The 24,388-nt window shown below is 39.1% G+C and overlaps 1 protein-coding gene and 1 long non-coding RNA gene across 7 annotated transcripts in view; one reads left to right on the top strand and one right to left on the bottom strand.

The window, feature by feature from the left end:
- LOC138737226 (cullin-9-like) overlaps window positions 1-24,388 on the top strand; it is a 316,560-nt gene that overhangs the window by 206,220 nt on the left and 85,952 nt on the right. For all 6 annotated transcript variants that reach the window (XM_069887919.1, XM_069887917.1, XM_069887915.1 and 3 more), the window contains 5 exons: window positions 4,723-4,894; window positions 7,277-7,422; window positions 10,624-10,753; window positions 12,540-12,742; window positions 18,768-19,036. In XM_069887919.1, the coding sequence (XP_069744020.1) occupies window positions 4,723-4,894; window positions 7,277-7,422; window positions 10,624-10,753; window positions 12,540-12,742; window positions 18,768-19,036 (920 nt within the window). The remainder of the gene's footprint in view (window positions 1-4,722; window positions 4,895-7,276; window positions 7,423-10,623; window positions 10,754-12,539; window positions 12,743-18,767; window positions 19,037-24,388) is intronic.
- Window positions 11,488-14,089, bottom strand: LOC138737229 (uncharacterized). Its single transcript, XR_011340845.1, has 2 exons — window positions 13,915-14,089; window positions 11,488-12,751 (listed from the first exon to the last, which is right to left on the bottom strand). It is a non-coding gene; the product is annotated as an uncharacterized lncRNA (long non-coding RNA).

The raw sequence follows: 24,388 nt of genomic DNA, 5'->3' as shown, positions 1-24,388 counted from the left end.
ACTCTGCTTTGCTAACTTATACTTACTCCCTTTGAACTTGATTTCACATCAGCCACGGCTGTCATTTGACCCCCTTAGAGCCTTTCCTCCTCTTTCGTATGAATTTGTCCTGAATCCTGTGAAAAATGCCTAGAAATACCTGCCATTTCTGCCCTGTTGTCCTCCCAGTGAGGGTATCCTTCCATTTTATTTTGGCAAGCTCCTCCCTCATAGCTGTATAATCCCCTTTATTCAACTGCAGCACTAATGTTTCTGACTTCCTTTCCTTCTCCCTTTCCATTTGCAGATCACAAGTAACCATACTATGGTCACTATTATAACATAACATATATAATAATTACAGCACGGAAACAGGCCATTCGGCCCTTCTAGTCTGCACCGAACCAAACACTCCTCTCTAGTCCCACCTACCTGCACAATGACCATAACCCTCCACCTTCTTCTCATCCATATACCTGTCCAACTTTTTCTTAAATAATAAAATTGACTCTGCCGCCACTATTTCTCCCGGAAGCTCATTCCACATCGCTACCACTCTCTGAGTAAAGAAGTTCCCCCTCATGTTACCTCTAAACCTCTGCCCCTTAACTCTTAACTCATGTCCTCTTGTTTCAATCTCTCCTACTCTTAACGGAAATAGTCTATCCACATCCACTCTGTCTATCCCTTTCATAATCTTAAATACCTCTATCAAATCCCCTCTCAACTTTCTACGCTCCAAAGAATAAAGACCTAATCTGCCCAATCTCTCCCTGTACTCTAGATGCTTAAACCCAGGTAACATTCTGGTAAATCTTCTCTGCACTCTCGCCACTCTGTTTATATCCTTCCTATTATTAGGCGACCAGAACTGCACACAGAACTCTAAATTAGGCCGCACCAACGCCTTATACAATCTCAACATCACTTCCCAACTCCTATATTCCATGCAATGATTGATAAAGGCCAGCATACTAAAAGCCTTCTTCACCACCCTATTCACATGAGTTTCTACCTTCAGGGAACGATGTACCATTACTCCTAAATCTTTCTGCTCTTCTGTATTCATCAATGCTCTTCCATTTACTACGTATGTCCTGTTCTGATTCTTCTTACCAAAATGAAGCACCTCACACTTATCAGCATTAAATTCCATCTGCCATTTTTCAGCTCACTTTTCTAAGCAGCCCAAATCCCTCTGCAATCCTTGAAAACCTTCTTCATTATCCACTATTCCACCTATCTTAGTATCGTCTGCATATTTACTAATCCAATTCACCACCCCATCATCTAGATCATTAATGTATATAACGAACAACAATGGGCCCAATACAGATCCCTGAGGCACACCACTGGTCAACGGCCTCCAACCTGACAGACAATTATCCACTACCACTCTCTGGCCTCTCCCCTTCAGCCAATGTTCAATCCATTTGACTATCTCAAAATTTATACCTAAAGACTGCACCTTCCTAACTAACCTTCCATGTGGTACCTTATCGAAGGCCTTACTGAAGTTCATATAGACAACATCCACCGCGCTACCCTCATCCACATTCCTAGTCACCTCTTCAAAAAATTCAATCAGATTGGTCAAACAGGACCTTCCGCCCACAAATCCGTGTTGAGTGCTCCTGATCAGACCCTGTCTATCCAGATATTTATAATACTATCTCTAAGAACTTTCTCCATAAAATAAATCACTTTCCCATTTATTTCTAGATTTCTCTAAATTCAGTTTATCCATACCATCTTGTAACATCACGTACATATCAGAAATAAAACCATTTCTTAATGTATGAGAAATCAAAAACTCAAACTTTGTTGATTTAGGTAATTTAATTTCCTTTCTGTAATTATCCCTTATCAAAGCCCAAAGTTGATAATACACAAACAAAGAATTAGATGGTATTCCAAATTTTTCTCTGTCGATTAAAAAAATGAAATTGTCCTTCTTCAAAACAATCCTGAATCACTTCTATACCCTCAGAATACCATACCTTTAAATAACTACTATTCATTGAAAAAGGAATAATCTTATTTTGATATAACGGAGTTTGAGTTGATAACTTACCCCTCGTACCTATAACAGAATTCCTTTTATTCCATACCCCTAATAAATGTTTTAATATTGCATATTATATCCCTGTAATAAACAGGGATTCCACTTAAATATAAGCTGTTGAACCTGAAGTTTAGTAATACAAGCTAATTCCATTTTAGCCCAGCGAGGGGTTGCATAATATCCATCATTCTATTAACAAACTTCAATTGTGCAGCTTCATAATAATTTTGAAAATGTGGTAATTGAAGTCCTCCAGAAGCATATTTCCACATCAACCTCTGTAATGCTACTCTCGCTAACTTTCCCTTCCATAAAAATATCCTCACCGTCATATTATCTTGAAAAAACACTTTTGGGAGTGAACATGGAATTGACTGAAATAAATATTGAATATGTGGAAAGATTTTCGTCTTAATACAGTTTACTCGACCTATCAATGTTAATGGGAGATCTTTCCATTTAATCAAATCTATTTTAATCTTTTTCAATAACGGTACATAATTTAATTTATATAAAGATTGATAATTCGCACCTACAATTACTCCTAAATATTTAATTTTATCAGATCATCTTAATTTTATAATCTATTTATACTCATCATAACATAACAATTACAGCACGGAAACAGGCCATTAGGCCCTTCTAGTCCGCACCGAACCAAACACCCCTTTCTAATCCCACCTCCCTGCACAATGCCCATAACCCTCCATCTTCTTCTCATCCATATACCTGTCCAACCTTTTCTTAAATAATACAATTGACTCCGCCGCCACTATTTCTCCCGGAAGATCATTCCACACAGCTACCACTCTCTGAGTAAAGAAGTTCCCCCTCATGTTACCTCTAAACCTCTGCCCCTTAATTCTTAACTCATGTCCTCATAATTCCCATCCGACATTGGTAATATTTCACTTTTATCCTAATTATAAAATATATACTTTATATATAAAATATATACTTTATACCCAGATAACACACCAAATTGGGCCAAGCATTTTTGTAAATACTTCAAAGATTGTTCTGAACGTGTCAAATAAATCAATACTTCATCAGCAAATAAATTAATCTTATATTTATCATTTGCAATTTTTATCCCTTTAATATTATCATTCTGTCTAATTACTTGGGCTAACGGTTCAATGACCAATGCAAACAAGGCTGGTGACGATGGACAACCTTGACGTGTTGATCGCATTAAATTAAATGGCAAAGAAGTTTGGCCATTTGTCACCACCCTAGCAACTGGATTTTTATATAATGCCTTACCCCAACCAATAAAAAAAGGGTCAAAATTAAATTTCTCCAACATCTTAAATAAAAAATTCCACTCAACCTGATCAAATGCTTTTTCTGTGTCAAGTGCAATAACCATTGGCTGGTTGGGTTGCCATCTTGATGCATTGATCAACATTATCAATCTAAGAATATTATCAGAAGTACACCTATTTTTAATAAAAACCTGTTTGGTTAACATACACTAACTGAGGTAAATATTTAGCAAGTCTATTTGCCAATATTTTAGCTATTATTTTGTAATCCACATTTAATAAAGAAATTGGACAATAAGAAGCCACATTCAACAGATCTCTGTCTTTCTTTGGAATTACTGTAATTATCGCACTCGGACAAGACTCTAGTAATGATTGCTCATCTGTTATTTGCTGAAGCACCTCTATAAATATAAGAGACAAGTCTTCATAAAACATCTTATAGAACTCTACTGTAAATCCATCGTCCATTTGGCATCTCCTGTATAGCTTCCTTAATCTCAAAATCTGTAATTGGAGATTCCAATTCTTTCACTTCCTCCTCTCCTCAAACTGGCAAGTGTAAATCAGATAAAAAAGATTCAATAGAACCATCATCCTGAATTCCCTCAAAAGTATGTAATTTCTGATAAAATAAATAAAATTGGTCATTAATTTCCTGAGGTTTATAATATTGAATTCTTTTTAACTGCATTAATAGTTCTCAGCGCCTGTTCTGTTTTTAATTGCCAAGCTAATACCTTATGAGCCCTATTACCCAATTCATAATAACGCTACTTAGATTTTTGAATTAATCACTTATACTAATATGTTTTCAAAGTATTATAATGTAATTTCAACTTAGTTAAGGCTGGTTTTCTATCCTCTGTAACCTTCTTCAGAAATTCTTTTTCCAATTCAGCTATCTGTTTCTCCAAAGTCAGACTTTCTGCCAAATGCTGTTTTTTTTTCACTTTTGCTGAATAAATAATAATCTGACCCCGTAAATAGGCTTTCAAAGCATCCCATAAAATAAAATTACTACATACTGAATTCGTATTTATACTCAAAAAAGAAGCATTGTTCCTTAACAAAAATAATAAACTCAGATTTTTTCAATAATATTACATTAAATCTCCACCGATAAGTTGATTACATAACCTCAGAACCAACACAGATATAAACAACATACACAATATCAGACACAATCTTACTCTTATATTCAGCCTGAACAATTCAAGTTTGAAGATGTGCTGATATCAAAAACAAATCTATTCTAGAAAATGAATCATGCCTAGATGAATAAAAAGGAAAATTGTGTCTACAGACTGTTGTGAGTCAAATCTTCTTTGGAAGGTATGTTGTTTTGAACATTCCATTGTGCTAAAATTTCTGACCTTTACATTTTACAGTCAATCTTTTGTGTTGCAGATGATGGAAGACCAGCCATTCATAGTAGAAAAAGAAACGGATCTGAAAGTTCTGGTGCTTTCTCCACGTTGTTGGACCATATCTCCCCTGTGCAATCAAGATTATCCCAAGCTATTCTTTCCACCGGCACTCAGCAATTTCCTCGAGGAATTTGCAGACTTCTGTACTCATAGTTAGTATATGTTGTGATGTATTTTTTTTAAAAGAAAAAGCCTCAGTTTGGGCATCTGTCAAAATTAATTGAAGCCTCCTGCCCAGAACCATGTTGCATATTAGTTTCTGATACAAGACATGGAAATTCTGGAAAAATAAAACCTCTGGAGAAGGAGAGCACATATGATTATTTGGAATCATTTCCAAAGAGATGACAGGCCTGTCTGGGTCCAGTGGTCCCTCTCAAAGAAAAGTTGGTAGGAAAAGGGAACAAGAGGAAGAAAGAAGCATACATTAGATATAGGAAGCAGGAAACAGGAAGGGCTCATAAGAAGTATATAGTGGCCAGGAAAGAACTTAAGAATAGACTTGGGTAAATTCGAAGGGGGCATGAGAAGGGCTTAGCATGTAAGATTAAGGAGAACCCCAAGGTGTTCTATACATATGTGAAGAAGAGAAGGATGATGAGAATGAAGGTGGGGCTCATAAAGGAGGCATGTGTCTGGAGAGATGGAAGAGGTTGGGGAGGTCCTAAATGAATACTTTGTGTCAGTATCCACAAAGGAAAAGGACCTCGAAATAGATCAGGCCTGAGTGCTGGACAATGTGGAGATTAAGGAAGAGGAAGTGTTGGATCTTCTTAAAAACATCAAGATTGATAAGTCCCCGGGGCTGAATGCGATATACCCCAGGCAGCTGTGGGAAGTGAGAGAAGAGATAGCTGGGGCAGTAGCTATGATCCTTGAATCCTCTTTGGCTACATGGGAGGTGCCAGAGAATTGGAGAATGGCAAATGTAGTCCCTTTGTTTAAAAAACGTAATAGGGAGAATCTTGGGGATTATAGACCAGTGAGTCTTACGTCAATGGTGTGTAATTTATTGGAGAGGATTCTTAAGGTTAGGATCTATGAGCATTTGGAGAAGTACATTCTACTCAAGGACAGTCAGCATGGCTTTGTGAAGGGAAGGTCATGCTTCATGAGTCTAATTGAGTTTTTTTGAGGAGAAAACAATAAATTGATGAGGGTAGAGAGGTGGATGTGGTCTACATGGATTTTAGCAAAGCATTTGACAACGTCGCCCATAAGAAACTCATCCAGAAAGTCATGAACCACAGGATCAGTGGAACCTTGGCTGTGGGGATAAAAAATTGGCTTGTAGGAAGAAAGCAGAGAGTAGAAATGGAAGGATAGTATTCTGCCTGGAGGTCAGTGACTAGTGGAGTGCTGCAGGGATCTGTTCTGGGACCCCTGCTCTTTGTGATTTTTATAAATGACCTGGATGAAGAGGTGGAAGGATGGGTCAGTAAGTTTGCAGATGACATGAAGGTTGGAGGCGTTGTGGACGGAGCTGAAGGTTGTCGAAGATTACAAGAGGATATAAACAGGATGCAGAGTTGGGCGAAAAAGTGGCAGATGGATTTCAATCGGGTTATGTTTGAGGTGATGCATTTTTGAAGGATCAACCAGAAGGCTGAGTACAGGGTTAATAGTCGGTTACTTTAGAGTGTGGATGAACAGAGGGACCTTGGGGTCCAAATCCATACATCCCTCAAGGTCACCGCACAGGTTGATAGGATAGTTAAGAAGGTCTATGGGATGCTGGGTTCATTAATAGGGGGATTGAATTCCGGAGAGGTCATCTTGCAATTCTACAAATCTCTGATAAGACCACACTTAGAGTATTGTGTTCTGTTCTGGTCACCTCATTATAGGAAGGATGTGGAAGCTATTGAGAGGGTGCAGAAGAGATTTACCAGGATGATGCCTGGATTGGAGAACAAGTCTAATGAGGCAAGGTTAGCAGAGCTGGGACTTTTCTCTTTGGAGTGTAGATGGATGAGAGGAGACTTGATAGAGGGCTGGGACATTGGTGGTGTGATCACCAACCACTACACTAACCTTGTGTAGGACGTACGTTCCTCACCTACATACGGTTGCATTATTCTGTCCTTGCAGCTTTGCTAATTCTTGTTGACTTGCTGGGCCACAGAAACATGAAAATTATTGTAGAGTCCAGAACTATGGAGCATAGTCTCAGGATTAACTTGTTTAATTTAAGGGGAAAAATTCCTTCATTTTGAGCAGTTTTCTAGAGAAAGAATATCAATCGATGGGTATATTAATGATGATGAGTTTAATGTCGAACACAAGTATAATGTATGCTTACTTGTTTCAGATAAACCGGTATGGAAGAGGCACCAACCACAATAGTATACGTTATATGACCCCAATAAGGAAAGAAAAAGCCTAAGACTATAGATATAGTGAGGACATGGGGATCAGATTGGAAAATGACAAGCAGGAAATCAACCATGATCATATTGAATGAGAGTTCCATGGCCTCCTACTGTTTGTTTCTTGACAAGGTGGTTAACTGATTTCTGTCCTTCTGCTGATAGGTCAGAATTTACATGGGTTTAGTAGCACAAAGCCTCGCCGGTTACAGTGGACGTGGCTGGGACATGCAGTCATCTCCTACGGATCTCTGACCTTGCATGTGTCCACTCTGCAAATGTACATCCTACTGCAGTTTAATGAACAAGAGGTAAGCCAGGGAAGTCCATCCAGAGGAGTCGCTTTGGAAGTCCCCATTCCATCTCTCTATTGGGTGTGACGTTGGTGCAAACTTGGAACTTAAACTTTAATTTAATTCAGATGTACCACACGGTAACAGACCCTTCCAGCCCAGAGGTCTGTCCCTTCCAAAATACACCTATTAATCTACAACCCTCAAACATTTTTGAACAGTGGGAGGAAACTGGAGCAGACAGAGTAAATCCACACAAACACAGGGAGAATGTACAAGCACCTTACAGACAGCGCTGGATTCGAACCGGGCCATGACCTCCTTAATTTAAAAAATTGTCACAAGTCACTTATCCCTGTGGTAACTTTTCTGACACCTGCTTAAAACCCAGAAGCACAGAAGGATCGTGAAGCCCTGCTTTAAACTGATTATTTCTCTTTGTTGATTGCAGTCTATCTTTTGCATAATTCCCACAGGCTTTAATGCATATGATAGACATTTTAAAATCTATTTTATTGTATTTAATGTTTGTAAAAATTTCTGTCAGTAACTGATCTCAGTGTCTAATTAGATTTGCAGTGTTGAGACGCTATTTCTGTAATGTTGATTTAAAATTGCACTTGTGATACAATGTACATAAAAACCCTAAGTAATGTTGTAAAGATATGGTTGTCCTTTGTCTCGTAAAGTTCAGTTTTAATGATGCTGACTAAGTTGGTTATGCACATCAAATGATATTGTCTTACTTAAGGTGCAGGAATGCCTGCTGATTAAACATGTGGGGACAAATTGATGTGGCTGTCTGGAATAAAACAGCGGGAGGGTTTGCAGAATAGGGGCATCATCAGTAAGTCTATGTTTAAATCCCCTTGAGAAGGTGATGGTGAATTTGCTGCCTTGACTGCAGCAGAAAAGTTGCTCCCATAGCAGTGCTGGGATATTAAGTGTTGCCAAGTGATTTTCAAATTAGGATGGTGTATGACCTGCCAGGTATTTACTGGTGATGGTGTCCTCATGATCTCTTTGTCTCTGGATGGCACAGATCAGGGCTTCGGGAGGTGTTGTGAAGAAGCTTTCATTAAGTGGCTCCTTTGGAATGTGCATGCTGCAACTGGAGGGCAATATTGGGAGAACGTGGACATCTTTAAGTTGGTGAATGAGGTGTTCGTCAAGATACTGCTTTGACGTCAATGTGTCCAGTTTTCTGGGAGTTGTTAGTGTTGCAGTCATCCAGGTGAAGAATTTCATCGCACTCCCGACTGGTGCCTAGTAGATGGTGGAAAGTCATTATTTAGCAAGCATTTTAAATAGACACATTATTTATAAAGTGTATATATAATAAAGGAGTTCAAGAGATTCATAAATCCTTAGTTTATCTTGGACACAACTGTTTAGAAAGATGTATGATGGTGATGGCAGGTGAGAAACTACTTATGAATAGATAAGGTAGGCTAACCATTTCAATTGTTAGCCACTCCCACACTGACATGTCTGTCCATGGCCTCATGCACTGCTTGAGTTGAGATTTTTATGGTTTTTCTGTGGTAAATGGGTAAGTGAGGCATAGCCATTTCTTTCTTTTTAAAATAATTTTATTGAGTTTAACATTCAAATCTAATATACAAGGGTAAAACACGGGATTCTGGTGACACTGTAGTTAAGTGAAAAAAACACACAAATGCTGGAGAAACTCAGCAGGTCAAACAGTGCCTTTATGTAGCAAAGGTAAAGATACTGACATCGTGGTTGATGAAGGGCTCAAGCCCAAAACATTGGTGATGTATCTTTACCTTTGCTACATAGAGGCACTGTTTGACCTGATGAGTTTCTCCAGCATTTGTGTGTTTTTTCAATCTGTTACGAGCCCAAAGGACCCCAAAACCCAGCAGCAATAGATATTCACCACGACAAATGGTTACTTAAACAAAAGTTGCTTTTAATTATCTTTAAACATGAAAACAGAATCAAACTTTAACTCAACTAACCCAATTAACCCCCTTTTAATTCTAAGAGCACGTATATGATGTATATGTAAATTTAAGAAAAATTCTTTGGTTCACAGTTCAATCTCACTTCTCATTCTTCCAAATTCACTGGTTGCAGGCAATTCTTATACTGTCCACAGAATTTAACATGCATAAAGTTTACCAGGCTTTGGTGCTCGAAAGATAAATGTTTACCACTCAGGAAAGTTCTTTGGAGGTTTGCAGATAGAGAGTTGTTATTCCAAGATTTCCACAACTGAGGTACCACCATTATAGTCACCTCAATGTCTTGCTTCAGATGTGACTGTTCAGTCTCTCTCTCTCTCTCTTCATCTTCCAACTGCTAGAAAGCCCATGTGATTCTCTCAGTTGCAAACCCCCGACCCACCCCCCACCTTCTCCAGCAAATAATAGGAGTTAGTCTTTTGCTCCCATCTGTTGTCTGAGGTAAACTAAACTTCTCATTTACCTTTGAATGAGCACTTCGCAGAAAGGTCAGAAGCCTTGTAAAAATGTTCAACACAGATGACCTTTCTCCAGTCGATTCATTTGATGACATCATTTCAATTAGCACCTACTTGTGGAATGTGCATAGCATTCTCCATAGTTTCTGTAAATTCTTCAGTATTTCAAATTAAGATCTGTTTTAAAATATGTGTATGTAATCTACTCTAATTTTACCAATTATCTCCCAAATAAATATTCCATTACAAATCTAACATACAAAGTCATCTAATGGAATAAACAACAGGACATATATGTATATATATATATAATAGAAGTCAAATATAGTTTTAAATCAAAAACCTAACCATAGTTATTTAGCCATTTCTGATGACTGGAGAAGGAGACCAGTTGGTAAAAGAACTAAGCAGTGGGGAATGCAGACATTTCTTAGATTATCCTAGAAAGCTGAACAGGCTTGTATTTGGAAAAAAGAAGTGGTGTTATATACATGGATCGGAGTAGTATGGAGGGATAAGTCATTGGGACGAGGCAGAGTAGTAGTTTGACCCAGACTAGATCATGTGGTCATGCTGTGAATTTAGCAACCTTGAGGGAATTGGATAAATCATGGAAAGGATACATTTCAAGTTATGGGAAAAGAATAGGGTGTTGGTGTAAACAACTTGGCACTTGTAAAATGTGGTTGGGATGTGATGGGGTAAATAACTGATTTTAAAATAACACGGATTAAAATGTTTTACATCAAATTTTGATTTTCATCTGCAAGGAAGTTTCGATGGAAACCATTATAAAATCAACTGGCTTGTCCCCATTTCTGATCAGTCATGCATTGGAACCTCTGATTGGAGACAATCGAATCCTCCTACAACCGGTCGCGAACCAAGATAAACTCAAAGGTATGAGCCTTCTGTATCTCTGATTTCTGCTCAATTTATTAGGAATTAGTCCACCATAGGACCATAGCAATGGTCCAGACCATTGCAAAAGATCAAGTACAGGTGTATTATTGTCTAACTATACATGTCTTTGGCTTGGCTTCGCGGACGAAGATTTATGGAGGGGGTAAAAGTCCACGTCAGCTGCAGGCTCGTTTGTGGCTGACAAGTCCGATGCGGGACAGGCAGACACGGTTGCAGCGGCTGCAGGGGAAAATTGGTTGGTTGGGGTTGGGTGTTGGGTTTTTCCTCCTTTGCCTTTTGTCAGTGAGGTGGGCTCTGCGGTCTTCTTCAAAGGAGGTTGCTGCCCGCCAAACTGTGAGGCGCCAAGATGCACGGTTTGAGGCGATATCAGCCCACTGGTGGTGGTCAATGTGGCAGGTACAACCAGGCAAAACAGCGTTTCTCCGTGCGGCGTGCGCGCACACACACACACACACACACAGAGCACAAAATAATCACCCACATATGTAAAGATATAATTTAAAGTAAATATAAATAAATATTTTGGGATGATTTACTAGGCTATAGGATGCTGTTCATCAATTTCACAGCCATAATAAAATTTTCAATATCACAAGTATTTAAAGTTTTTCTTACAAACAATAACAAACAAAAACAAAACAGTCCTTCCCTCCCTCCCCCCTTCCATACTGTTACAAGATCAAACCAGCAACCACAAAGAAGGCATATCACACAGGAGTAAAGATGACTTTATTAACAAAAAATTCATCTTCAAACTTTAATTCAAAATCCCCCCTTTTATAACAATGCCCACTGGTTACTATGCAAAACTCTAACAGTGTAAAACTAATAAATTCCCCAGCCTAAATATAACAAATGTAATCAAAGTCTAAGCTACACTTCCATCCAGCACACAGAAAAAACTTAGGCACAAAACAAACAAAACACACAAGACTCACAAAACTTCGATCTCAACCGAAGCAAAGATCATAAACAAAATTCAGTTTGTTTGGTAAACTGAAGCCAAAAGATCGTTGAGAGAGAGAGAGCACAAAATTCAAAGTTGTCTTGTGTTGCTTGTAGAGAGAGGAACCACTGGCTTGGTTCGGATCCTTCTGGCTACCTTCAGAATGTTCATCCTTTTTGAAATCCCAACATTCTAAACTGTCTTCCAGACCATGACTCATGCTCTGGGCCTCCTTCCACTCCACAGCACCACCCAGTGGTGGTTTATCATCCAAGTCCAGAATTTTTTTTCATTTTCTGCACATGCTCAGTCCGTCTCCCACTCTCTCAGCAGTCCACCTTCATCTTGGCTCTCTTAAGGCAAACTGTCACTTTTTAACATAAAACCACACAACACATAGGTCAATACACCACACAGAACTCTGTAACAATACATAGGAATCCGCACATCATTAGAGCTTACATATCTTTTAAATATATAAAATTTGGTTACAGATACCATGCGCTGGATGGAAAGGGTCCTCTAAAATTCTTTGTTACGTTTGTGTGAGAGAAATCCTTTTTCATTTTTTCATATAACAAGGTTGCTGAGGATGATAGTCGTGGATTTCCAACGAGATGCAGAGTAAAAGGTGATCACGAAGAGGAGAGGTTGCTCACCTGGGAATGGACGTGGATCTGATGAGTCAAATGGCTTCCTGTTCTGAAATAAATATGCACGTCTAATGAAAACCTGAAATGCTTAGATTGTGTGGCGTTGTAGCAAAAGGGAATGTTGCTGGTTGTGCAATTAATATTCAAACTCTTTTCTCTTCAGGGATCTTCAGGTTAAATGATAAGGTGTTAGCCAGAGGATCTGCAAATAAAGAGTACTGCTCACTGCTGCCAAAGCAGATCTATTTAAATGTGGATGAGGATGTAGCCAGTATATTGGAACGCAAGAGGAACGTTATCCATTGCATAATTATTCAGATTATGAAATCAGAGAAAGAGCTTCATATTGATAATCTTGTCTTCAAGGTAATTATTCTGAAAGGAAACAAAAAACTTTTGGAAACACTTTGTGGCTCAGACAGTATGCGTGAAAAGAGAGAGACGGTGAATGTTTCAGGTGGAGTTACTGAGGCAGAGAAAACAGATCAGTTTTCGAAGGCAGGAGAAGAATTGATTTAACAATGGGAATATTGCTGTCAGAGTGAGGATAAGGATGCCATGGGGATAAGATGGTGATCAATCTACCTGGTTGAGGAAAGTTGGAGAGAAAACAAACAGAGGAACATGTAAAAGCTGTGTTATGCAGGTTGGAGTGGGAGGAAATGCCCAGCACAAAGGCAGTAACGGTGAGAAAAAGCCATGAGACTATGAATAGGAGCAGAAATAGTTTATGCAGCCCATCGAGTCTGCCCACCATTTAAACATGAGCTAATCCCATTTTTCCACTCAGCCCTACTTTACGGCATTCGCCTCATAACCTTTGTTGTCCTGGCTAATCAAGAACCTATCAATCTCTGCCTTAAACACATTCAATGACTTGACCTCTACATACACCTGTGGCAACAAATTCCACAGATTAACCACCCTCTGACTGAAGAAATTCCTACACATCACTGTTCTGAGTGGACGCCCTTCAATCATGAAGTTGTATCCTCTTGTCCAAGACACTCCCACCAGGAAAGCATAGACCATAGAATATTATAGCACAGTACAGCCCCTTCAGCCCTCAATGTTGTGCCGACCTATATATTCCTTCCTTAAAAAATTATTAAACCCTCTTTACCCTGTAACCCTCTATTTTTCTTTCATCCATATGTCTATCTAAAAGTCTCTTAAATGCCCCCAATGTTACACCCTCCACCACCATCTCCCAGCAAGGCATTCCAGGCACCCACAATTCTCTGTAACTCTAAACTTCCCTCCCTTAATTTTGTACACATGTCCTTTGGTGTTTGCTGATCCTGCCCTAGGAAACAGGTGCTGGCTGTCCTATCATAATCTTGTACACCTCTATTAAGTCTTCTTTCATCCTTCTACACTCATAAGAGAGAAGTCCCAGCTCTGCTAACCTTGCCTCATAAGACTTGTTCTCCAATTCAGGCAACATCCTGGTAAATCTCCTCTGCACCCTCTCCATAGTTTCCACATCCTTCTTATAATGAGATGACCAGAACTGAATACAATACTTGGGGTCTTACCAAAGATTTGTAGAGTTGTAACAAGACCTTTCTACTCCTGAATTCAGTCCCCCTGTTAAAGAATCCCAGCATCCCATAGGCTCTCTTAATTATCCTTTCAACCTGTACAGCGACCTTGAGGGATGTATGGATTTGCACCCCAAGGTCCCTCTGTTCATCCACACTCTTAAGTAACTGATCATTCACTCTGCAGTGAATCATAAAATTTTGTGGACACCGTGGTTGAAGCAAAAACACAAAATGCTGGATAAGTTCAGCAGGTCAGTGTCCTTCATGTAGCAAAGGCAAAGATACAGAACTGACGTTTTGTTCGAGCTCTTCATCAAAGTATGATGAAACTACTTTGATAAAGGCTCAAGCCCAAAACATCGGTTCTGTATCTTTGCCTTTGCTACATAAAGGACACTGACCTGCTGAACTTCTCCAGCATTTTGTGTTTTTACAACTATTAACCCTATACTCAGCCTTCTTGTTTGTCCTTCCAAAATGCATCACCTCACACTTATCCAACCTGGGAAACAAAACTGAGCAAATATTATAAAATATTACAGCAGTTCTGACATAACAGAGTGAAAACGTTACCTGGAGTTGTTGAAATAGATATCAAGTATTGAACTCTGTAAGAGCATATCTTCAAATTAAAAGAACAATGATGGAAACTTGTCTGGGCCCAAATCCATCTGTTTTTTTGTGGGAAATGGGGAACTGCCAGTCCAACCCCAGTCCAGCCTTCAACTCTTTTTCTGTTATGTCCCTTTCTCCAGTTCCTACATCTTTGTTGCACAGATATTTGCTCCAATTATGAGATTTTCCTTCTCCCTTTACTGTAGCTTCCCTTCTGATTCTGTCATTGATGCGCCTCATCTGTTTCCCGCATTTCCACACTCAACCCATAGTAAACACAATTTGCTGGAGGAACTCAGTGGGTTGAGCAACATCAGAGGGAGACAAAGAAAGTTGGTGTTTTATTTTTAATTTAATTTAGACATACAGCATGGTAACAGGGCCTTTCAGCCCACAAACCCGTGCTGCCCAATTACACCCAATTGACTTACAACATTTTTGAAGGGTGGGAGGAAACCGGAGGTCCTGAGGAAAACCCATGCAGACACAGGGAGAACGTACAAACTCCGTGCAGACAGCATGGGATTCTAATCCCGGTCCTGATCCCTGGTGCTGTATTAGCTTTGTGCCAACAATGCCATAACCTTTCAGCAAAATGTTATGATGAAAGGATTTTGCCTGGTCCTCCTCACCTCCCCAACCAACAAATCATCCCTGGTAATCTCTGCCACCTTCAGCATTATTTCATGATCAAACCCATCTTTCACCCTCCCCTTTTAGCTTTCCAAAGGGACTGTTACCTCTACAACTCCCTGGTTTGCTCTTCCATCTCTTCAAACCATCTGCATATCCTTATAAAGACCTCCTATGCAGCTACAGGATGTGCAGCACTTATCCTTTCACCTCTTTCCTTCCCACCATCCAGGAACCCAAGACCATAAGAGAAAGGAGCAGAAGTAGGCGGCACAGTTGGTTGCACTGACCAGGGTTCAAATCCCGTGCTGACTGTAAGGAGTTTGTACGTTCTCCCCGTGTCTGCATGGGTTTTTCATGGGGACTCCCACCTCCCACCGTTTGAGACATACCAGGGGTCTAGGTCAATTGGGTGGCACAGACTCATGGGCCAAAATTACCTGTCTAAATTTTTTTTTTAAATTAGGCTGTTCAGCCCATCAAGTTCACTCTGCCATGAGCTGATCCATTCTCCCACTTAGCCCCACTCCCATAACCTTTGATATTCTGACTATTCAGATACTTACCAATCTCTGCCTTAAATACTCTCGACAACTTACCCTCCACAGCTGCCCATAGTAGCAAATTCCAAAGATCAACCACTCTGTCTAAAGCAATTCCTCCAGGTCTCTCTTTTAAATGGGCGCCCTTCAATCCTGAAGTTGTGTCCTCTTGTCTTCGACTCCTCTACCACGGTAAACAACTTTGCCACATCTACTCTGTCCAGACTTTTCAACATTCAAAATGCTTCCATGAAGTTTCCCCTCATTCTTCCAAGTGCTCGTTTCAGGTTAAAAAACAGTTTCTTCAAATTCAGTGCTCATGATGTTCCTTCTGCATTGGAGAAACTAAAGGTAGATTGCTTTATGTTCATTCAGTCTGCGAAAGAGTCCCTGAGCTTCTCACTCCACCCAGATCCATCTGCCTTCTGCACTATAAAAACAAGGCCCAACATAAGGTTGAGGAGCAGCACCTCATTTTCTATTTAGACACGATGCAGCCTTCAGGAACTAATAATAAAACTGACAATTTCAGATAACTTGTTTCCTCTGTTGTATCAGAACGTGCCAGTTCTGCTGTAGGCCATTCATCTGTAGAGTTAGCTCGTAGTTCCCCAACTCTTTCCCTAACTACATTAGTGCTGCGTCCTGCACCCACGATGAGCTTGTCAACTTCACCACCAACTTCCAGTATCTCTCCCAAGAGACATCTTTTAAAAACCTGCTGACTCCCACAGTTACCTGGACTACACCTCTTACCATCTTTGTAAGGATGGCATTCTTTTCTCTATTTCCACTGTCTCCACCATATCTCATGCCAAGGTTTTCCAATTCAGGACATCTGAGATGTCTTCCTTCCCCAAACCCTCCCCCCCCCCCCCAATTGTTATCAATACAGCTCCACCCATATCTTTTCGCCCCATACCACCCCGACACAACAGGGATAGGGTCCCCCTTGTCCTTTATTAACACCCCACTAACCTCCACATCCAAAATATTATTCTCTACAATTTCTGCCACATCCAACAGGATCCCATGACCAAATATGTCTTCCCCTCTATGCTTCAGCTCCCTTGGAGACACCCTTGTCCACTCTTCTCTTCCCAGTAAACACCTCTCCCCCCCGCCCAACACCTACACATCCCAATGACCTCACCAAGTTCTGCACCTGCACCACCTCCCTCACCACCAGTCAAGGACTCAAACATCTCTTCCAAGAGTGGGAACATTTAATCTGCGAATCTGTTGATGTAATTTACTGCATCTGGTGCCACTGGTGTGGCCTCTTCAGTATTGAGGTTACCAGGTGGAGGTTGGGGAATTACTTCACTGAGTACTGTTGCTCTGTCCACTGCAACATCCAGGATCTCCCAGTGGCTGGCCACTTTAATTCCATTTCCCATTCCCACACCGCTATGTCTGTCCATTGGTCGACTGTACTGCCAGGTTGAGGCAACTCACAAATTGAAGGAACTGTACCTTATATTCTTTCGTGGCAGTCTCCAACCCAATGGCATCAACATCTACCACCAATTTCTGATAACCTCTTTGTTTTCTCTACCAACCTCCTCCTCTCCCCCCCAACTTCCCCACCCACCCACCCTCATTGGTTCCATTTTCTTCTCCTTTCCTTTTCTTTCCCCTCCCCTACTCTGCCTGCCCGTATTGTGGTTTTGTGATGTCCAAAAATGAGACAGGAAATGTAGAGAATTCTTCAGAAAAGTTTAAGCCTTTATTTGCAAACAAAATCTGAGACAAGTGAAAGCTTGGACTCTGAAATGCCTGTTGCTATGAGACACTGCCTTTTGTTTATACAGATTTTCAGTTACTTATCAATGTTCAATTAGCTCATCCTGGGTTCGTTTCTCGGTCATGGTACTCTTATCACTTCTCCTTGTGCTACACTTATCTTGTAACCGGCCTGTTTCAGAATAAATCACTCACCACTATGGCTCTCCTACCTTGTCCTGTCTAACTTCTATCTGATCTCCTGTTACTCCCATGTATGACCTTGGTGTTTTCTCTCTAATGTTTTAAAGTTAGCAGTTTTGTGTAACCTTGGGGATGAAAATATTTTCCCTCTTTGTGTTTTAAAGTCAGCAAATTCTACACATTCTGTAATCAGCCAACTTTTCTACATTCTGTGGCTGTTTCTTGATTATATTAGTATTTCCCATAAACAGTGTAGTTGAAGTACATAGTAAATTGTTACATAGCAATGGATTAATGAATACATAATGAATAGTGCATAGGTATATTTTCCATACCCACCACCCACACCTGTCTTCCTCCCTCCTATCAGAGTGCTTTTCCGTCTGCCTCTTCTCTCTATAACCTCCCAGCTTCCTACATCTCCCACAAAGTGGGAATTCTGGTAAGCATTTCCCTCAAATCCAAACCGAGGCAAGGAAGCCACTCCTGGGGTTCCTCTCTGTTCCTTGTTTGATTGCAATTCACCCAATTGAGGCCAAGATTTATTCTGGATCCTCTTTGGCCTTGTAGGGTTCACATTTCCACTGTCATGTTCAATGAGCGAATCATTTAGCAGGGGATTGAATGGGCAACTTCAGCCTTGTGAAAGATCCAGGAATGAACCATTAAATGCCTGTTTAAGTCAATGGACTTGTTATTCATGATAAATGAACTATTTTCAATGTGAGTTGACCTATACATTGAACTATATTAGTTCAGATTCAGATTTATTTTCAGTACATACGTGACATCACATGCCACCCTGAGATTCCTTTTTCTGCAGGCACGACAGAATTAGCATTTATTGGCAGTGCAAAATAAAACTGACTCAATGTATACATGTAAACAAATAAAAAAGTTAAACAAACTATGCAATAGAGAGGGAAAAAAATAAATAAAGTGCAAAAGTAAGAGTCCTTAAATATGCCCTGATTGAGTTTGTTGTTGAGGAATCTGATGGTGGAGGGGTAGAGCTGTTCCTGAACCTGGTGGTGCGAGTTTTGTGCTGTTATCATTATTATTAATGAGACTGGAGGGCTTGAATTACAAGCTATTTTTAACATTGTATCGCTGATTATTTTGCAGGTGATCGACAAGTGTCAGAACCAAGAATCAAGTTCAGTGAACAAATTCCTTCGCTCTCATTGCAGCAGTATGGATGTTCTGTCCTGCATCATGCACCTTATCAGCAAGGATTACATCAGACGTAACACGGACAACCCTCACATTCTGGAGTACGTGCTTGAAGATCCAACGACCCCACGGAAAGGACAAGCGCAAATAATGCTTCAAAAGCTTGATTCAAAACCCACAGCATCAAACAACAATGGCAAAGAGAATCTATCAATACTTAGGTAACATCAAAACACCAGTGGTCCACACCTACATAGTGATTAATGTCAGTTGTGTGACTTTAACTCCTTGGGTTTTTCACCAAATTACACCTTTTCTAATAAAGTAAGAGGGAGAGTGTGGAATTTGGAGTTTGAAACTATAAGTCTGGTCAGTGTCAAGACTCATTTGTTTTATTCCACGGATGCCACTTGACCTGCTGAGTTCCTCCAGCAGACTTTTATTTTTGCTTCAGGTTCTAGCACCAATGTCTGGTGTGTCTCCAGTTAAAACTAATGGGGTGTTCTCTCTTCCTGCTTTTTGTTTGTTATTAAAGCTGTACTTTATTTTGAGGCCAATTGCCTCTGTGGAAAAAGAATAGATTTGTGTATTTTCACCTGGGTGTGATTTAGTAAGATTGAGCCTGGAATAAATCAGGCTTTTTTTCCCAATCAATAGGCCAAAATGACATTTGGAAAAGAAGGGCTTTCCATTTCTGACCTGCCAAAGATGTGGTTTCCTAGGTACACTTCAACAGAAGGACTGGGAGCAGGCTGCCATAAACTGAAATATTTCATGTTTTGTTATTCCTCCTCCCCTCTGAAATATTGGTCATATGTTCTCTTCAACCTTTACTCTTTGAGTTCATCTTATTTGTCAGAAACAGTGCGACCATGCTACCCTACTAAGTAAACTCAGGCGAGCTGTTGGAACAATCTGCTCTTCAGGTTTATACATGGAGAAGGGTAAATATGTGTGTGGAGCTTTATGAATGAAATGAAACTTGTGGATAGTTGGAGGAAGATGCATCCTGATACTAGGGATTATTCATTTTATTCTTATAGGGATGAGACATATTCCTGTATAGATATGGTTTTAATCGCCTCTCAACTTCAGTCAAGAGTTCATAGTATTGAATATCAAGTGAGGATATTGTCCCATCATTGACTTTAGTTATGTCAGTTTTAATGGAGAAGGAGAAAAAAATAGGTTATAGAGGTTTAATACAGCATTGTTGAAAAGGAAAGGTTTTGGTGATTTTATAAGGCAACAGATTAAAAAAAATTTATTGACCTGAATGAACATCTGTAACTGTTTGTGGTATGAGATTCTTTGAAGGCTTATTTAAAAGGACAAATAATAAATAACATGGCTAAGGTTAAAAAAGAATATATGCCTGAAGTTAATTCTTTGGAAAGGAAATAATAAAATGGAAAAAGAATTACAAAATCAAGGGAATGATGAACAAAGGAAAATGTTGAATTTAAAGAAATTGAAGCTTTAAACAATACAAACACTACAAACTATAGAGTAGAGAGGAATATAAGACGAACCCGACAAAAATATTACAAATTGGGAGATAAAGCACATAAAGTTTTAGCATGGTAATTGAAGACTGAACAAGTAGCTGTAAAAGCAGATTCGGTCATCTTATAAAACACAAGGTATTAATGATGTGTTTATGAAATTTTATAAGAAATTATATAAATCAGAATCTTTGAAAGATGAGGATAAAATAGATGAATATTTGTTCAAAATTATTTTTTCACAGATAAGCATAGAAGAGAAGACAGAATTAGCAAATCCATTTACAGTTACAAAATTATATGATATATTGATGTCTCTACCAAATAACAAGGCTCCAGGGGTGGATGGTTTCTCTCCGGAGTTTTACAAAGAATTTAAAGAGTTATTAATTCCGATATTTATGGGATTGTTAGATCAAATGGAAGATCTTTGGGACTTACCTGAGCCATTTAAAACTGTGTTAATAACAGTTATTCCAAAAAAAAAGAGAAGGATCATTATTGAATACTGATTTCATTATTTCATTATTGAATTTCATTATTGAATACTGATTATAAAATTTTATCCAAATTAATACCTAATAGATTACCTAAATGTTTGCCTGAATTGATTAATATGGACCAAACAGGTTTTATTAAAAATAGATCAGCTGATAATATTGTTAGCTTTTTAAGTCTAATAGATATGACTCAGAACAGAAAAATACCATCAGTAGCCTTAGCTTTAGATGCAGAAAAGACGTTTGATAGATTAGAATGGGACTATTTATTTAAAGTACTGAAGTTTTTAGGAATTACGACATTTTATAAATTGGATAAGAGCATTTATATAATTCTCCAAAGGCTAAAGTAATTATAAATAGACAAATATCAAAATCTTTTTGTTGGAAAGACCATCTAGACTTAGCTATAGAACCTTTAGCTGAGGTGATTAGAAGTGATAATGAGATTGAGGGCTTTAATACATGATAAAGAGCACAAAATTAGTCGTTTTGCATATGATGTAATGCTATATGTTACAAACCCTGAAAGTTCATTAAGAAAAGTAAATGATCGATTGGCAGAGTATGGGTTCGTATCAGGTTACAAAGTAAATATTGATAAAAGTGAAGTAATGCCAATGATTGAGACAGATTATATTCAAGTTAAGAAAAGGACAAAATTTAAATGGTAAACTGGTGCAATTAAATATTTGGGAATTATTAATAAGAATTTAAATAATTTTAAATTAAATTACATATCTTTATTGAGGAAAATTAAAGAAGATTTAAGATGGAAATATTTGCCAATTTCTTTAATAGGAAGAGTTAATTGTCTGAAGGTGAATATGTTTCCTAGAATACTATACCTTTTTCGATCTTTACCAATTTTTGTACCAATAATATTTTTTCAGGATTTAAATAAAAGTATAAGAAGATTTATTTGGAGCAATAAAATGCCTTGGGTGGCATTGGAAAATTTAATGTGGAAATTTGATCAAGGGGAACTTCGATTGCCTAATTTTTAAAATTATTATAAAATGTTTCAACTTATCCTCTTGTTATCAGACCAATGAAAAGTTTGTGTGGGTGCAAATTGAAATGAATAAAATAGGAGAAAGTAATTCTGAACATATTTTGTATAAATGGCATGAGGGGTTACTATGTAGCCGACCGCTACAAAGAAACAAGTCCCCGCCGATTTTGCTGATTGACTAAGTCAGCCATATGAATAACAATATTGTCCATTCTTCCCCAGCCTGTTTCTGATGAGTTAGCTGTGCAGCTTGACCAACGCCATTTTAGGGCTGTTGTCCTGGGAGTTGCTTTAGTGATCTCTGTCTGCTGCCGCGCGATATGCCAGCCCGATCTACGCAATTGTGGGCTGCCACAATTGAAAGGAAAATCTGATAAACCAATTATGAAGCATATACTTAAAGTATGGAATAGAATACATGTAGAAAGAGGAATAAAAAATTATCAGTTGGCTAAAATGATATTAAATCAAAACCCTTTTATGGTTGATAACCGTTATTTTTATGTTTATTATAATTGTGGAATAAAAAAAAATAAGGGATTGCTTTTTGGGATCTATTTTCTTGACTTTTAATCATATAACCATATAACCACCTACAGCACAAAACAGGCCAGTTCAGCCCTACTAGTCCATGCCGTAACAAATTCCCACCCTCCTAGTCCCACTGACCAGCACCCGGTCCATACCCCTCCAGTCCTCTCCTCTCCATGTAACTATCCAGTCTTTCCTTAAATGTAACCAATGATCCCGCCTCAACCACGTCTACCGGAAGCTCATTCCACATCCCCACCACCCTCTGCGTAAAGAAATTTCCCCTCATGTTCCCCTTATAATTTTCCCCCTTCAATCTTAAACCATGCCCTCTAGTTTGAATCTACCCCACTCTTAATTGAAAAAGCCTATCCACATTTACTCTGTCTGTCCCTTTTAAAATCTTAAACACCTCTATCAAGTCCCCCCCTTAATCTTCTATGCTCCAGAGAAAAAAGCCCTAGTCTGCACAACCTTTCCCTGTAACTCAAACCTTGAAATCCTGTCAACGTACTTGTGAACCTTCTCTGTACTCTCTCTATTTTGTTTATATCTTTCCTATGATTTGGTGACCAAAACTGTCCACAGTAGTCCAAATTTGGCCTCACCAATGCCTTGTACAATTTCATCATAACCTCCCTACTCTTGAATTCAATACTCCGATTTATGAAGGCCAACATTCCAAATGCCTTCTTCACCACACCATCTACCTGAGTATTAGCCTTGAGGGTACTATTTACCACAACTCCTAAATCCCTTTGTTGCTCTGCACATCTCAATAGCCTACCATTCAATGTATATGACCTATTTAGATTTGCCTTTCCAAAACGTAACACCTCACACTTATCTGTATTAAATTCCATCAGCCATTTCTCAGCCCACACTTCCAGCCTTCCTAAATCATCTTTTAATCTACGGTAATCTTCCTCACTGTCCACAACACCACCAATCTTTGTATCATCCGCAAACTTGCTTATTCAATTCTCCACCCCTACTTCCAGATCGTTAATATATATAACAAACAATAGTGGACCCAGGACTGATCCCTGAGGATCTCCACTAGTCACCAGCCTCCAATTGGACAAACAATTTTCTACCACTACTCTCTGACACCTCCCATCCAACCACTGCTGAATCCATTTCACTACCTCCTTATTTATACCTAATGCCTCCACCTTTTTTCCTAACCTCCTGTGGGGAACTTTGTCAAAAGCTTTACTAAAAACTTGGACAGGTACATGGATAGGCAGGGAATGGAGCAATATGGACTGGCATAATGATAGTTCAGCACAGACTAGAAGGGCCGAAGAGCCTGTTTTCTGTGCTGTAGTGTTCTATGTCCTCTGGTATTGACCATTGAAACTTACCACATCATACCCTTCATCCTAATTACTGTCTTCTCCATCTCTAGTAATGACCAAATTCAGCCAGACATAACAAGAGGCTACATACAAGCCGATTCAACATACTTATGACATTGATTTATATTAGTCAGATGAGAACCACCCTCTATTAACATTCAAACATTTGTGTAAAGTTCACTTTGATCTAACCCTTGATTCCCTTGTGGTGTCAAGGCACTATTCTTGTCCTTTAATGTAAACACATACCTTGTCCATTATGTAGTAACAATATGCTGGAGGAACTCAATAGGATAAGAGCATCAATGGAAGTTAATAAAAAGTCAACATTTCAGGCTGGAGCCCTTAATTGAGACCCTCATCTTGATGAAGGACTCTGGCTCAAAACATCAACCATTCCTTGCCTTCCATTGAAATTGCACAGCCTGCCGAGTTCCTTCAGCAGACTGTGCTCAAGATACTAGTATCTGCAGACTCTTGTGCATGTCAGACATTATAAACTTGCCTTCATCTTTCTCTGCTGTGTCCACACGCTTGTCTTCTAATGTAATTGCTAAAATGTCACTGTATGGGACAACACGGTTAGCGTAGTAGTTAGCGCAACGTTTTGTTACAACACCAGCTTCGGGGTCTTGGTTCAAATCTGGCGCTGTCTGTAAGG

This window comes from Narcine bancroftii, chromosome 6, assembly GCF_036971445.1.
Source record: "Narcine bancroftii isolate sNarBan1 chromosome 6, sNarBan1.hap1, whole genome shotgun sequence".
Taxonomy (NCBI): domain Eukaryota; kingdom Metazoa; phylum Chordata; class Chondrichthyes; order Torpediniformes; family Narcinidae; genus Narcine; species Narcine bancroftii.
Note: the sequence above shows the minus strand (reverse complement) of the source record. Positions and strands in the feature narration are given on the sequence as shown.